At 46.5% G+C, this 15,144-nt stretch overlaps 1 protein-coding gene across 1 annotated transcript in view; it reads right to left on the minus strand.

Moving 5' to 3' along the window:
• spega (striated muscle enriched protein kinase a) overlaps window positions 1–15,144 on the minus strand; it is a 198,003-nt gene that overhangs the window by 3,688 nt on the left and 179,171 nt on the right. The window contains exons 37-39 of the mRNA XM_060827721.1: window positions 6,768–6,991; window positions 4,771–4,846; window positions 2,998–3,147 (exon numbers count right to left, since the gene is read on the minus strand). Of these exons, the coding sequence (XP_060683704.1) occupies window positions 2,998–3,147; window positions 4,771–4,846; window positions 6,768–6,991 (450 nt within the window). The remainder of the gene's footprint in view (window positions 1–2,997; window positions 3,148–4,770; window positions 4,847–6,767; window positions 6,992–15,144) is intronic.

Here is a 15,144-nt window from a genome sequence, read left to right on the forward strand (position 1 = left end):
ACCACTCACCTTGCTGACTTGGAAATATATCACCGTTCCTTCACTGTCGCTGGGTCAGAATCCTGTAATTCCCTCCCTAAGGGTTTTGTGGGTCTACCTACAGCACATGGACTGCAGCGGTTCAAGAAGGCAGCTCACCCCCAACTTCCTGGGGCAACCAGGGACAATTAAAGGACATGGGATAGGAGGTAATGTATTAACATGGATTAATGGTTGACTAACAGACAGAAAACAGAGTGTAGGAATAAATGGATTATTCTCACAATTGCAGACTGTGATGAGTAGAATATCAAAAAGATATGTATTTGGGCCCCAGCTGCTCATAATAGACCTCAGTGATTTGGAGATAGGAACCAAATGAATTATTTCCAACTTTGTGGATGATACAAAGCTAAATGGGAATGTATATTGTGAGGAGAATGTACAGTGGCTTCTGAAGGAATTGGACAGAGTTAGCGAATGGGCAGGAACATGGTAGGTGGAATATAATGTGGAAAATGTGAGGTTTTGCACTTGGGGAGATGTCCAGTGTAATTCCAAACAGTGTAGAGGGGGCTTTATCTGTACCTAACCCCACGCTGCCCCTGTCCTGGGAGTGTTTGATGGGGGGGGGGCAGTGTAGAGGGAGCTTTATTCTGTATCTAACCCCACGCTGTCCCTGTCCTGGGAATGTTTGATGGGGACAGTGTAGAGGGAGCTTTACTCTGTATCTAACCCCACGCTGTCCCTGTCCTGGGAATGTTTGATGGGGGACAGTGTAGAGGGAGCTTTACTCTGTATCTAACCCCACGCTGTCCCTGTCCTGGGAGTTTAGATTAGATTAGATTACTTATAGTGTGGAAACAGGCCCTTCGGGCCAACAAGTCCACACCGACCTGCCGAAGCGCAACCCACCCATACCCCTACATTTACCCCTTACCTAACACTACGGGCAATTTAGCATGGCCAATTCACCTGACCCGCACATCTTTGGAATGTGGGAGGAAACCGGAGCACCCGGAGGAAACCCATGCACACACGGGGAGAACGTGCAAACTCCACACAGTCTGTCGCCTGAGTCGGGAATTGAACCCGGGTCTCAGGCGCTGTGAGGCAGCAGTGCTAACCACTGTGCCACCGTGCCGCCCACATTTTGATGGGGACAGTGTAGAGGGAGCTTTACCTGTATCTAACCCGGTGCTGTCCCTGTCCCTGGGAATGTTTTATGAGAACAGTGTAGAGAGAGCTTTACTCTGTATCTAACCCCGTGCTGTCCCTGTCCCTGGGAGTGGGGGGACAGTGTAGAGGTAGCTTTACCTGTAAAAACCCCACGCTGTCCCTGTCCTGGGAGTGTTTGATGGGGACAGTGTAGACGGAGCTTTACCTGTATCTAACCCCATGCTGTCCCTGTCCTGGGAGCGTTTGATGGGGACAGTGTAGAGGGAGCTTTATCCTGTACCTAACCCAGTGTTGTCCCTGTCCTGGGAATGTTTGATGGGGACAGTGTAGAGGGAGCTTTATCCTGTACCTAACCCAGTGTTGTCCCTGTCCGTGGAGTAAAAAGTGAGGTCTGCAGATGCTGGAGATCAGAGCTGAAAATGTGTTGCTGGTTAAAGCACAGCAGGTTAGGCAGCATCCAAGGAACAGGAAATTTGACGTTTCGGGCCAGAGCCCTTCATCAGGATTCCTGATGAAGGGTTCTGGCCCGAAACGTCAAATTTCCTGTTCCTTGGATGCTGCCTAACCTGCTGTGCTTTAACCAGCAACACATTTTCAGCCCTGTCCTGGGAGTGTTTGATGGGGACAGTGTAAAGGGAGCTTTATCCTGTACCTAACCCAGTGTTGTCCCTGTCCTGGGAGTGTTTGATGGGGACAGTGTAGAAGGAGCATTATCCTGTATCTAACCCCCGTGCTGTCCCTGTCCTGGGAATGTTTGATAGGGAACAGTGTAGAGAGAGCTTCACTTCGTGGGTTTACCTCTCAGTTGCAGGTCATAGCTTGGACCAGGATGGGTCATCAATAAAGCAGAGTCGAGAGTGTGGCGCTGGAAAAGCACAGCAAGTCAGGCAGCATGCGAGGAGCAGGAGAGTCAACATTTTGGGCATAAGCCCTTCATCCTAACCTGCTGCACTCCACTTTCGACTCGGACACTCCAGAATCTGCAGGCCTCAGTTTCTCCACCGATAAAGCATAGAAAAAGACCTTTAGCCCAAACAACCAGCTAACTATTCTAATCCCATTTCCCAGCACTTGGTCCATTGACTTGGCATCACAAGTGCAGTTTCTTCCTGTCTATGCCCCACATAATTTTATACACCTCAATCATGTGCCCTCTCAATCTCCTCTGCTCAGAGCGAAACAGTCCCAGTCTGTCTAATCTCTCTTCATCACTGGAACTCTTCAGCCCAGGCAACATCATGGGAAGTCTCTTCTGCCCCCTTTCTCGTGCTATCCCAACCCTCCAATAACGTGGATACCAGAACTACACAATACTTTTGTTGTAGCTAGGATTGGCATCTAGTGGGATAAAACCGGAAACATAAGAACAAGGAGCAGGAGTAGGCCGTCTGGCCCCTCGAGTCTGCTCCACCACTCAATAAGATCATGGCTGATCTTTTTGTGGACTCAGCTCCACTTACCCACCCTCTCACCATAACCCTTAATTCCTTTACTGTTCAAAAATCTATCTTTGCCTTAAAAACATTCAGTGAGGTAGCCTCATCTGCTTCACTGGGCAGGAATTCCACTGATTCATAACCCTTTGGGTGAAGATGTTCCTCCTGAACTTAGTCCCAAATCTGCTCTCCCTAAGTTTGAGGCTATGCCCCCTTGTTCTAATTTTGCTTGCCAGTGGAAACCACCTTCCTGCTTCTATCACATCTATTCCCTTCATAATTTTTATGTTTCTGTAAGATCCCCCTTCATTCATCTAAATTCCAAACAGTATAGCACAGAAAGAGACAAGAGATTCCTGTGTCCAGACATTATTAGTTTGCTGCCATGGGGTTGGCTACTCACGCTGGGAACATGCAGAGGACCCGTTTAAGAAAGAGTGCAGCATTCTGCGATGCATTGGGATAGCACTTTGTGAGGTCAAACTGTGCTGATTTAATCTTGCTCTCGAGATCTGTTGGATCTGGTGCAGTGAAGGGTGATCGTCCACTTAACCTGAAACACAGAGAACATGAGTTATAAATAACACAAGGAGTTGCCTCACACGACTGAGCCTCAGTACCAAGCAGCTGTGGTTGTCTTTCAGGGAGTCCCATTCCCATTAAATCCTTTTCTTTAAATCCCTGACCTGCCGGCTACTCCTGAAAACTCTCACTCATGGGGAGGCTTTGGGAATTCTCAGAAACCTTCCCCACCTGCCCAGATATGGGGCGTTTACATGTTAGTCCTGTCCACCCTCACCCCTACCTTGTCCCTCTGTTCCCCGAGGAATTCCTTCTCCGTAGTCTACCTACCCAGCCAGAAAGTGGACAGCGAGACAGGATGGTCCGAGAGCAAGTCAATGTTCTTGGCTGTCCCACAATCCAACAGTCTCACCTCCGTCAGTATCTGCATTTACTGTCACACATGTGGGGGCGATGGCCAATGGGATTATCACTAGATTATTAACCCAGAGACAGGTAATGTTCTGGGACTTGGGTTCGAATCCCACCACAGCAGGTGGTGGAATGTGAATTCAATAAAAATCTGGAATTAAGAGTCTAATGGTGACCACAATTCCATTGTGGATTGTTGTAAAAACCCGTCTGAGTCACTAATACCTTTAGGGAAGGAAATTGCCACACTTGCTTGGTCTGGTCTACATATGATTCCAGATCCACAGTAATGTGGTTGATTTTTATCTGCCCTCTGGGCAATTAGGGATGGGCAATAAATGCTGACCTGGCCTGTGATGCCCTCATCCGACAAACAAATAACTGAAAGAAACCTCACGGTCTCCCTCTGGGAATAATGGTGTGGAGGTGCTGGTGTTGGACTGGGGCAGACAAGGTCAGAAGTCACACGACACCAGGTTATCGTCCAACAGATTTATTTGAAATCACAAGCTTTCGGAGCGCTGCTCCTTCATGTGACTCCTGACTCTGGGAGTAATGGCTTGAGTCTGCTCAGGAATGGGAAGCTGAAAGTGACTTTCCCCTTATCCCTACTGTTCCAGAAATGCTGCTGTATTTGCAAACTGGTGGGCAGCTGGGAACAATGGGGGAAGCAAGAGGGATTTAGGACCCCAAGTACACAAACAGGCTTCCAGGACAGCTCCTTCCAAACCTGTCACCCCACAAGAACAACAGATACATGGGAACTTGACCCCCTGCAAATTCCCCTCCAAGCCACTCACCATCCTGACTTGGAAATACATCATTGTTCCTTCAGCATTGCTGAGTCAATATCCTGGAACTCCCTCCTTAAGGGCTGTGACTGGTTCGCAAATCAATGAATGTAACAATTGCAGACCCAAGGGAACTCTCTGTCTCTCTATGGAGGGAGGGGATGTACAAACAGCACTTATCTTGTGTGCACTGCCAATGGGAAAAGGTACTGAGTGAGAATGTGCGTGCGTGTGTATGTGGGGAAGGGGAGTGGGGGTTAAAAGAATCATGATTTAAAAAGCAGGTTAATGCAGCCCCACTCCAGGAGAGTGAACAAGCCTTGTGCATGCACCAAACAAGCAAGGACATCTCGAAGGGGCGTATTCCCCCTCGCTGCACTCCCTCACACTCAGAGCTACAAAACCCACACCCGGACACACTCAGAGATACCAGCAAACACCCTCCTACTCACATGATGTAAATAAGCACGCCCAGACCCCAGATATCAGCCGGTGGTCCAATCGGATCTCCCTTCAGCATTTCAGGAGCTTGGAGAGAACGAGAGAGACAGGACAGAGAGAGAGAGAGAGAGAGAGAGAGAGGAAGAAAGAGAGAAAGATGGAGAGAGAGATGGACAGAGGAACAAAACACAAGAGAGAATTATCAGTTAGTGAGAGAGTCACAGAGATCGCATTTTTGGAAATGACAGTCCTGTAACACCACCGGAGATGATGAGGGAGAATAAGTAAGAGAGAAAAATAATTGTGAGATTGAGAGCGGAAATGAGGCGATGGGTTTGAAAGATGGAGATGATGAGAGTGAGAGAATGATCGGGAGAATATGAGGAAATCTACAGAGACAGAGACTGAGTGATAGCAAGAGAGCAGGGGACAGAGAGAGAGACAGAGCAGGAGAAAAAGAGTCAGAGAGAGAGTGATAGACAGAGAGGGGGAGAGACAGTGAAGGTGTGATAGAGACACAGAGGGGGAGAGTTACAGAGAAAGAAATACAGAACAAGAGAGTGGGAGAGAGACAATGCCAGATATGGTGGGACAGAAACAAAGAGAAAGATAGGGAGAGATACAGACTTAGAGAACAAGGGAGAGAAAGATGGAGAAAGACAGAAAGAGAGAGAGAAAGAGACTGAGGGAGATAGAGATGGAGTGAGAACAAAAGGCAGAGAGAAGAAAGAGATAGAGACAGAGATAGATACACAGAGTCAGATAGAAACTGAAAGATAGAGCCAGCGAGGAGGAGGTGAGGGGAGTTGGGGGAGACAGAGAGAGAGAGAGAGAGAAAGAAAGAGCTATGCAGACAGAACAAGAGCTAGAGACAGACAGAGATACAGACATAAAGACAGAGAAAGATAGGTATATGGTAGAGTAACATGCAGTTGCTCCAAGAGTGAACATTCAGCTGATGGTTTGGAAAAAGTGATTCTAACATCTGTTCTGAATACATGTTTCATGTTGCTGCACATACATGTACACAAACATATGTGGACATTTGTAACAACCCATGACATCTAAGTGGGTTCAGGATACAGTTTACTGACTGTATAGTGCTGTTCACACTATTTCCCCACCCAGGACCCATCCAGCAGCAGTGACAGGGAGGGAGACAGGCTGTGGTCATGGTAACAGCACCAAAGCCTGGCCTGTGACTCCAGACATACACACACATATTAACACACACTCATACATACACATACATTCACAACACACACTAACACAGTCACACATACGTGCATTTTCACAACACACAATCAGAAAAACACTGACATACAGTCACTAACACACACTCACAGATACGTACACATTGACACACAAACTCAGTAACACACACATACACTCACTAACACACAAACACTCACTTACACATACACACACATTCACAACACAGTAACACACACTGACACACATTGGCTAACACACACATACACACAGTAACATACACACAGACATTCACACACACTCACTAACATACTCATACATACACACACTCTCACTAACTCACACATACACACACTCACTCATTGGCACACACTCACTAACAGATATTTTCACATACTTTTACGTGCACGCATGCACACTTACACATGCACATGTTTACACTCATGCACACACAGACACCTACACACATACACACACACACAGACTTACACACACACATTAACTCCCAAACAGAGACATACTGGAACATACAGTTGGGTGGAGAGATGGTTTAGAGGAAGGAAGGGGGAGCTGCTGCTTCTCAGTGTCTTTGATTCCCCCTCCACCTGTTTCTGTCAGCGGAGGTAATAGTATTAGGATGGTGTGCTCAACCTGGCTCTGAGGTGGCACCATTATCCAATGGGTTACCAAGGGTGGGTATAGTGCGGAGGTTGGCAATGGCTCCCTGACTGAGATCAGTTGTGGACATTTCTCTCTACCTTAGGTCCAGGGGATCAGGTCCTAGCGTAACACTCACACATATACTCCGGAGTGCCCACTCTGCGACCCAGCGGCTTTGGCACAGTAGCATTGAAGAAGTGGGCACTGCCAAAGTCCACCAGCTTGATGACGTTGAGGTAGGTGACAATGACATTGTCCGGTTTGATGTCCAGGTGAACAATGCGTCGACTGTGCAGGTACTCAAGACCCTGGAGGATCTGCAGGATGTAGCTGACAACATCGTCCTCAGAGTAACGGAACCTGGTGCATGGAGGGGAACAGCACAGAACAGAGAGGAATGATTCGTTGCTCAGGAAACAGTGTTCTCATCTCAAAATGAGAAGCTCATATTCAAGAGAGCCCTGGACTGGAATGGAGACTGGCCCTGGCAGTGTCAGGGTGTTCTTGTCCTGCTCGGAGAAAGTCAGGACTGTAGACGCTGGAGATCAGAGTCGAGAGTGTATTGCTGGAAAAGCACAGCAGGTCAGACAGCACCCGAGGAACAGGAGAATTGACCTCTCAGGCAAAAGCCCTTCAGAGAGCTTATGCCTGAATCATCGATTCTCCTGCTACTCAGCTGCTGCTTGACCTGCTGTGCTTTTCCAGCAACACACTCTCGACTGTTATTGTCCTGCTGTCTGTGTCTGATCTTCCTGTGCAGTTATGTAAGAACATATGAACTAGGAGCAGGAGTAGGCCATCTGGCCCCTGGAGCCTGCTCCACCATTCAATAAGATGATGGCTGATCTTTCAGTGTACTCAGCTCCACTTACCCACCCTCTCACCATAACCCTTAATTCCTTTACTATTCAAAAATCTAGCTTTGCCTTTAAAACATTCAGCAAGGTAGCCTTAACTGCTTCATTGGGCAGGGAATTCCACTGAATCACAATCCCTTGGGTGAAGAAGCTCCTCCTGAACTCAGTCCTAAACCCCGATGACGTCTCCCTTGGCCTTCCCCGCTCCAGTGGATACAATTCCTCTTTCTCCCACTTCCCATCATTCAAGGGAATATTCCAGTAAATCACCTCAGCACCGATTCAAAAAAATTGTGAACATCCTTCCAATATCGTGGGTGACACACACTTCCAGATAGGCTTCTCCAAGAATAACTTTTCCCCAGATATTCCAAATGGACCACTGCCCTGGGTGCTGGCTTGGCACTGAGCCAGTTGCATAGAACATGGAACAGTACAGCGCAGGAATGACCCCTCAGCCTACCATGTTGTGCCGAACATGCGGCCAAATTGAACTAATCCCTTCTGCCTATCCTTGGCCCATATCCCTCCATTCCTCGCATATTCACCCGCTTATGTAAAAGTCTGTTAAATGTCCCTATTTTATATGCCTCCACCATCTCCCCTGGCAGCATGCCTTCACTGGCTCCTTTGAACATTCCTCCTCGCACCTTAAATGCATGCTCCCTAGTTTTAGACATTTCAACTCTTGGAAAAAAGATTCTGACCATCAACCCTATCTGTGCATCTCATAAGTTTATAGAATCCCCTCAGGTCTCCCCTCAGCCTCCACTGCTCCAAAGAAATCAACCTGAGGTTTTCTAGCCTCTCCTTATCGCTCACACCCTCTAATCCAGGCAGCATCCTGGTAAACCTTTTCTGCACCCTCTCCAAAGACTCCACATCCTTCCTGTAATGTGTGACCAGAATTGAACATAATACTCTAAGTACAGCCTAACTCCCAAAGTCTTATAAACCTGTAACATGTATCCTGACTCTTTTACGCAATTCCCTGACCAATCAAGGCAAATATGTCATACGCCTTCTTTACTACCTTATCTAGTTGCTTGGCAATTGTCAGGCAGCTATGGACTTGAACTCCAAGATCCCTTTGTACATCAATGCTGTTCAGAGTCCTGCCATTAAATGTATACTTTCCTTAACATTTGATCTCCCAAAGTGCAGCACCTCACACTTAGTGGGATTAAACTCCCCCCATATCTGCAACTGATCTGTATCACTCTGTATCTTTTGATAACCTTCTACACTATCCACAACTCCATTGATCTTTGTATCATCTGCAAACTTACTAATCCTAACACTCAACACTAGAGCCACCCCCCACCCCGGGGATGTGTACTCAGCCCCCTACTGTACTCACTGTATACCCATGACTGCATCGCCAAATACCAGACTAATGCCATTTGCAAGTTCGCTGATGACACTACCATAGTCGGTCAAATCTCAGATGGCGATGAAACAGACTACCAACGGGAGCTGGAAGACCTGGAAAAATGGTGCACTCAGAACAACCTAGCTCTTAATGCCGGCATGACCAAGGAACTCATTATTGACCTTTGGCAGGAATTTACTCATGCCCCTCTACACATTAACAGCACAGAGGTGAAACGAGTGGAGAGTATCAAGCTCCTGGGAGTGGTCATCCACAACAAGCTTTCTAGGACTCTTCATGTGGATGCAGTGGTTACAAAGGCCCAACAACATCTCTTCCTCCTCAGGCAGCTTAGAAAATTTGGCACAACGGCGAATACCCTTACCAACTTTTATAGGTATGCCATCGAGAGCATTCTGTCTGGATGTATCACTACTTGGTATGGCAACTGTACCATTGAATATTGGAGACAATTACAGAGAGGGGTGAACTCGGCCCAGACAATCACAAAAGCCAACCTCCCATCTATAAAATCCATCTACAAGGCCTGCTGTCAAGAAAAGGCCGCCAGTATTCTCAAAGATCCATCCCACGCTGGCAATGTTTTTCTATAACCTCTACCATCAGGTAGAAGGCACAGAAGCCTGAACACACACATCAGCCGTTTTTGTCACAGTTTCTACCTACTGTTGTTAGAATACTGAATGGAGTCACAAACCTTAACATTCACCTGTACCTATGTTTTTGTTTTTGCTGCTGTTTACCTATTATTTACTTATTTGTCTATGCTACTTAATTCTGAGATCTGCTTGCATTGTTTGCAAGACAAAGCTTTTCGCTGTGCCTAGGTACACGTGACAATAAATTCAATTCAATTCAATTCATCCATCTGCATTTTCATACAAGTCATTTGTATGTCTCAAACAGCAGAGGTATCAGTATGGATCCCTGCGGAACACCACTCGTCACAGACCTCCAGCCTGAAAAACAACCTTCCACCACTACACTCTGCCATTTCTGAATCCACATGGCTAAGTCACAATGGAAGAGTGAAGGGCTCTGGCCCGAAACGTCGAATTTCCTATTCCTTGGATGCTGCCTAACCTGCTGTGCTTTAACCAGCAACACATTTTCAGCTAAGTCACAATGGAACCCATGTATCTTAAATCTTCTGGATGAGCCTACCATGAGGGATCCTGTCGAAAGCCTTGCTAAAATCCATATAAACAACACCCACTGTTCGATCCTCATCGTCACCTTCATCACCTCCTTGAAAAATTCAATCAAGTTAGTAAGACATGTCCTGCCCTGCACAAAACTATGCTGAGACTGTCCCTATTAGGCTATGCTTTTCCAAATGTGCCTAAATCCCTTCCCTAAGTATTCTGTCCAATGGCTTCCCAACCACCGAAGTGAGACTCACCATTCTTTAGTTTTCTGGATTATTCCCATTTCTTTTCTTAAACAGAGGAAGAACATGAGCTAGTCGCCATTCCTCTGGGACCTCTCCATTGCCTAGCGAGGATACAAAGATCTTAGTCAAGGCCCTAGCAATCTTCTCTCTTGCCTCTCAGTAACCTGGGATAGATACCATCATACTCTGGGGACTTATCCACCTTAATGTTCTTCAAGAGATTCAACACCACTTATTTTCTTGATCTCAAAATGTCTTAGCATATCAGATGCTCCACACAAATCTCGCTATCCTCCATATCCTTCCCCTAGGTGAATACTGACACAAAGTACTCATTAAGAATCTCACCCACATCCCTTGCCTCCAAGAACAAGTTCATCCTTTATCCTTGAGTGGTCCTACCTTCTCCCAAGTTAGCCTCTTGTTTTCAATATGTGTATAGAATGCCTTGGGGATTCTCTTTAACCCTACTTGCCTAGGTAATTTCATGGCCCCTTCTTGCTCTCCTAATTCCTTGCTTGAGTTCTTTAAACTCCAATCTGTCTGGATTATGCTGGGCCTGAAGATCTGAGGACCACCCATTAACCCATTACACCATAACACGTAGAGTCATACAGCATGGAAGAGGACCATCGGCCCACTGAGTCCGCACTGATACGAGAAACAATATCACCCAGATCAGGTGAACAACCAATCAAACCATTCCGATTCTCAGTAGAAATTGTGATAAAGTTGAAGGCATGTACTGCACCTTTAAGAGAGAGAGAGAAGGTTGTTTTGGCAGTGAGAGTTTTCAGGCACATGTCATGTGACTGACTAGCAGTCTCAGAGTCTACAGGAAAATTAAAAATATGTAACAGTTGGCTCACAACAGTTCAAATTTAACCAATCAGTTTAAACTATGCCCTAGAGTACTAAAACCCAATCGAATTTGAATTTTACTCTTTTGACAACATTGAATCAATGAGACAATCCAAGTTTTGGGGTTTTAAGAAGTGGGCATTTAGAGAGTTAGTGAGAGAGTAAACTGCCAGTGTGTCAGTATTTAGAGTGTCTCCCTGAGCAGTGTGTCAGTATTTACAGTGTCTCCCTGAGCAGTATGTCAGTATTTACTGTATCTCCCTGAGCAGTGTGTCAGTATTTACAGTGACTCCCCGGGCAGTTTATTAGTATTAACAGTTTGTCCCAAGGCTGTGTATCAGTCATTACAGTGTCCCCCTGGGCATGTGTGTCACTATTTACAGTTTGTCCCTGGGCAATGTGTCAGTATTTACAGTATATCCCTGGGCAGTGTGTCAGTATTTACAGTGTCTCCCTGGGCAGTGTGACAATATTTACAGTGTCTCTGGGCAGTGTGTCAGTATTTACAGTATCTCCCTGGGCAGTGTGCCAGTATTTACAGTGTGTCCCTGGGCTGTGTGTCAGTATTTACAATGTCTCCCTGGGCAGTGTGTCAGTATTTACAGTGTTTCTCTGGGCAGTGTGTCAGTAATTACAGTTTGTCCCTGCGCAGTGTGTCAGTATTTACAGTATCTCCCTGGGCAGTGTGTCAGTATTTACAGTGTGTCCCTGGGCTGTGTGTCAGTATTTACAATGTCTCCCAGGGCAGTGTGTCAGTATTTACAGTATCTCCCGAAGCAGTGTGTCAGTATTTACAGTGTTTCTCTGGGCAGTGTGTCAGTAATTACAGTTTGTCCCTGCGCAGTGTGTCAGTATTTATAGTGTCTCCCTGGGCTGTGTGTTAGTGTTTACACTTTGTCCCTGGGCAGTATGTCAGTATTTACAGTATATCCCTGGGCAGAGTGTCAGTATTTACAGTGTCTCCCTGGGCAGTGTGTCTGTATTTACAGTATATCCCTGGGCAGTGTGTCAGTATTTACAGTGTCTCTCTGGGCAGTGTGTCAGTATTTACAGTATATCCCTGGGCAGTGTGTCAGTATTTACAGTGTCTCCCTGGGCAGAGTGTCAGTATTTACAGTGTGTCCCTGGGCTGTGTGTCAGTGTTTACACTTTGTCCCTGGGCAGTATGTCAGTATTTACAGTATATCCCTGGGCAGTGTGTCAGTATTTACAGTGTCTCCCTGGGCAGTGTGTCAGCATTTACAGTGTGTCCCTGGGCAGCATGTCAGTGTTTACAGTGAGTCGCTAGGCAGTGTGTCAGTATTTAGTGTATCCCTGGGAAGTCAGTGTTTAAAGTATGTCTCTGAGCAGTGTGACAGTATTTACAGTATCTCCCTGTGCAATGTGTCAGTATTTACAGTTTGTCTCTGGGTAGCGTGTCAGTATGTACAGTATCTCCTTGGGCAGTGTGTCAGTATTTACAGTGTGTTGCTAGGCAGTGTATCAGTATTTATTGTATCCCTGGGAAGTCAGTAATTAAAGTGTGTCCCTGGGCAGTGTGTCAGTGTTTACACTATCTCCCCGGGCAGTGTGTTGGTATTTACAGTATCTCCCCGGGCAGTGTATCAGTATTTACAGTGTCTCCCTGGGCAGTGTGTCAGTATTTACAATATATCCCTGGGCAGTGTGTCAGTGTTTACAGTGTCTCCCTGGGCAGTGTGTCAGTATTTACAGTGTCTCTCTGGGCAGTGTGTCAGTAATTACAGTTTGTCCCTGGGCAGTGTGTCAGTATTTACAGTGTCTCCCTGGGCAGTGTGTCAGTATTTACGGTGTGTCCCTGGGCTGTGTGTCAGTGTTTACACTTTGTCTCTGGGCAGTATGTCAGTATTTACAGTATATCCCTGGGCAGTGTGTCAGTATTTACAGTGTCTCCCTGGGCACTGTGTCAGTACGTACAGTATCTCCCTGGGCTGTGTGTCAGTATTTAGTGTCTCCCTGGGCTGTGTGTCAGTATTTACAGTGTGTCCCTTGGCAGTGTGTCAGTATTTATAGTGTCTCCCTGGGCAGTGTGTCTGTATTTACAGTGTCTCCCTGGGCAGTGTGTCAGTATTTACAGTGTGTCCCTGGGCAGTGTGTCAGTATTTACAGTGTGTCCCTGGGCAGTGTGTCAGTATTTACAGTATCTCCCTGGGCAGTGTGTCAGCATTTACAGTGTGTCCCTGGCCAGCATGTCAGTGTTTACAGTGAGTCGCTAGGCAGTGTGTCAGTATTTAGTGTATCCCTGGGAAGTCAGTGTTTAAAGTGTGTCCCTGGGCTGTGTGTCAGTGTTTACACTATCTCCCTGGGCAGTATGTCAGTATTTAGAGTATCATCCCGGGCAGTGTATCAGTATTTACAGTGTGTCCCTGGGCTGTGTGTCAGTATTTACAGTGTGTCCCTGGGCAGTGTATCAGTATTTAGTGTGTCCCTGGGCTGTGTGTCAGTGTTTACACTTTGTCCCTGGGCAGTATGTCAGTATTTACAGTATTTCCCTGGGCAGCATGTCAGTATTTACAGTATCTCCCTGGGCAGTGTGTCAGTATTTACAGTGTCTCCCTGGGCAGTGTGTCTGTATTTACAGTATATCCCTGGGCAGTGTGTCAGTATTTACAGTGTCTCCCTGGGCAGTGTGTCTGTATTTACAGTATATCCCTGGGCAGTGTGTCAGTATTTACAGTGTCTCCCTGGGCAGTGTGTCAGTATTTACAGTGTCTCCCTGGGCAGTGTGTCAGTATTTACAGTATTTCCCTGGGCAGCATGTCAGTATTTACAGTATCTCCCTGGGCAGTGTGTCAGTATTTACAGTGTCTCCCTGGGCAGTGTGTCTGTATTTACAGTATATCCCTGGGCAGTGTGTCAGTATTTACAGTGTCTCCCTGGGCAGTGTGTCTGTATTTACAGTATATCCCTGGGCAGTGTGTCAGTATTTACAGTGTCTCCCTGGGCTGTGTGTCAGTATTTACAGTGTGTCCCTGGGCAGTGTGTCAGTGTTTACAGTGAGTCGCTAGGCAGTGTGTCAGTATTTAGTGTATCCCTGGGAAGTCAGTGTTTAAAGTATGTCCTTGGGCTGTGTCAGGATTTACAATTTTTCCCTGGGCAGCGTATCAGTGTTTGTACTTTGTCCCTGAGCAGTGTGTCAGTATTTACAGTATCTCCCTGTGCAGTGTGTCAGTATTTACAGTTTGTCTCTGGGTAGCGTGTCAGTATGTACAGTATATCCTTGGGCAGTGTGTCAGTGTTTACAGTGTGTCGCTAGGCAGTGTGTCAGTATTTATTGTATCCCTGGGAAGTCAGTAATTAAAGTGTGTCCCTGGACAGTGTGTCAGTGTTTACACTATCTCCCTGGGCAATATGTCAGTATTTACAGTGTCTCCCTGGGCAATATGTCAGTATTTACAGTATCTCCCTGGGCAGTGTGTCAGTATTTACAGTGTGTCCCTTGGCAGTGTGTCAGTATTTACAGTATCTTTCTGGGCAGTGTGTCAGTATTTATAGTGCATCCCTGGGCAGTGTGTCAGTATTTAGTGTATCCCTGAGAAGTCAGTATTTAAAGTGTGTCCCTGGGTAGTGTGTCATTGTTTGGTGTTGTCCCCAAGGTGTGAGTCAATATTTAACGAGTCCCTGGTGTGTGTCTGCATTTACTGTGTATCCCTGGGGGGTCTATCAGCACTTACACTGTGTCCCTTGGGAGTCTGCCCCAGGCAGTGAGTCAGTATTGACAACAGCATCCATGCAGAGAGAGCAAAGCAATGTTTTGAGTTGAGAGAACTATTGATCACAGCTGAAGTGATGCATGGAGGGGACAGCATTTATGCTATATTTGTGAGGCATGGCTGCTGGAGAAAGTGTGTTGATCGAGTCTATTAAGTGATCGGAATGGGAGAATGGCAAAACAATGATGTGTCCACCTGCCAGTCTGGATAGAACAGACAGTCCCAACTGGTGTATGGGAAGTGGACATGGTGACTGAGAATGCAACAAGTCAAGCTAA

This window comes from Hemiscyllium ocellatum, chromosome 7 (assembly GCF_020745735.1).
Source record: "Hemiscyllium ocellatum isolate sHemOce1 chromosome 7, sHemOce1.pat.X.cur, whole genome shotgun sequence".
Lineage (NCBI taxonomy): Eukaryota > Metazoa > Chordata > Chondrichthyes > Orectolobiformes > Hemiscylliidae > Hemiscyllium > Hemiscyllium ocellatum.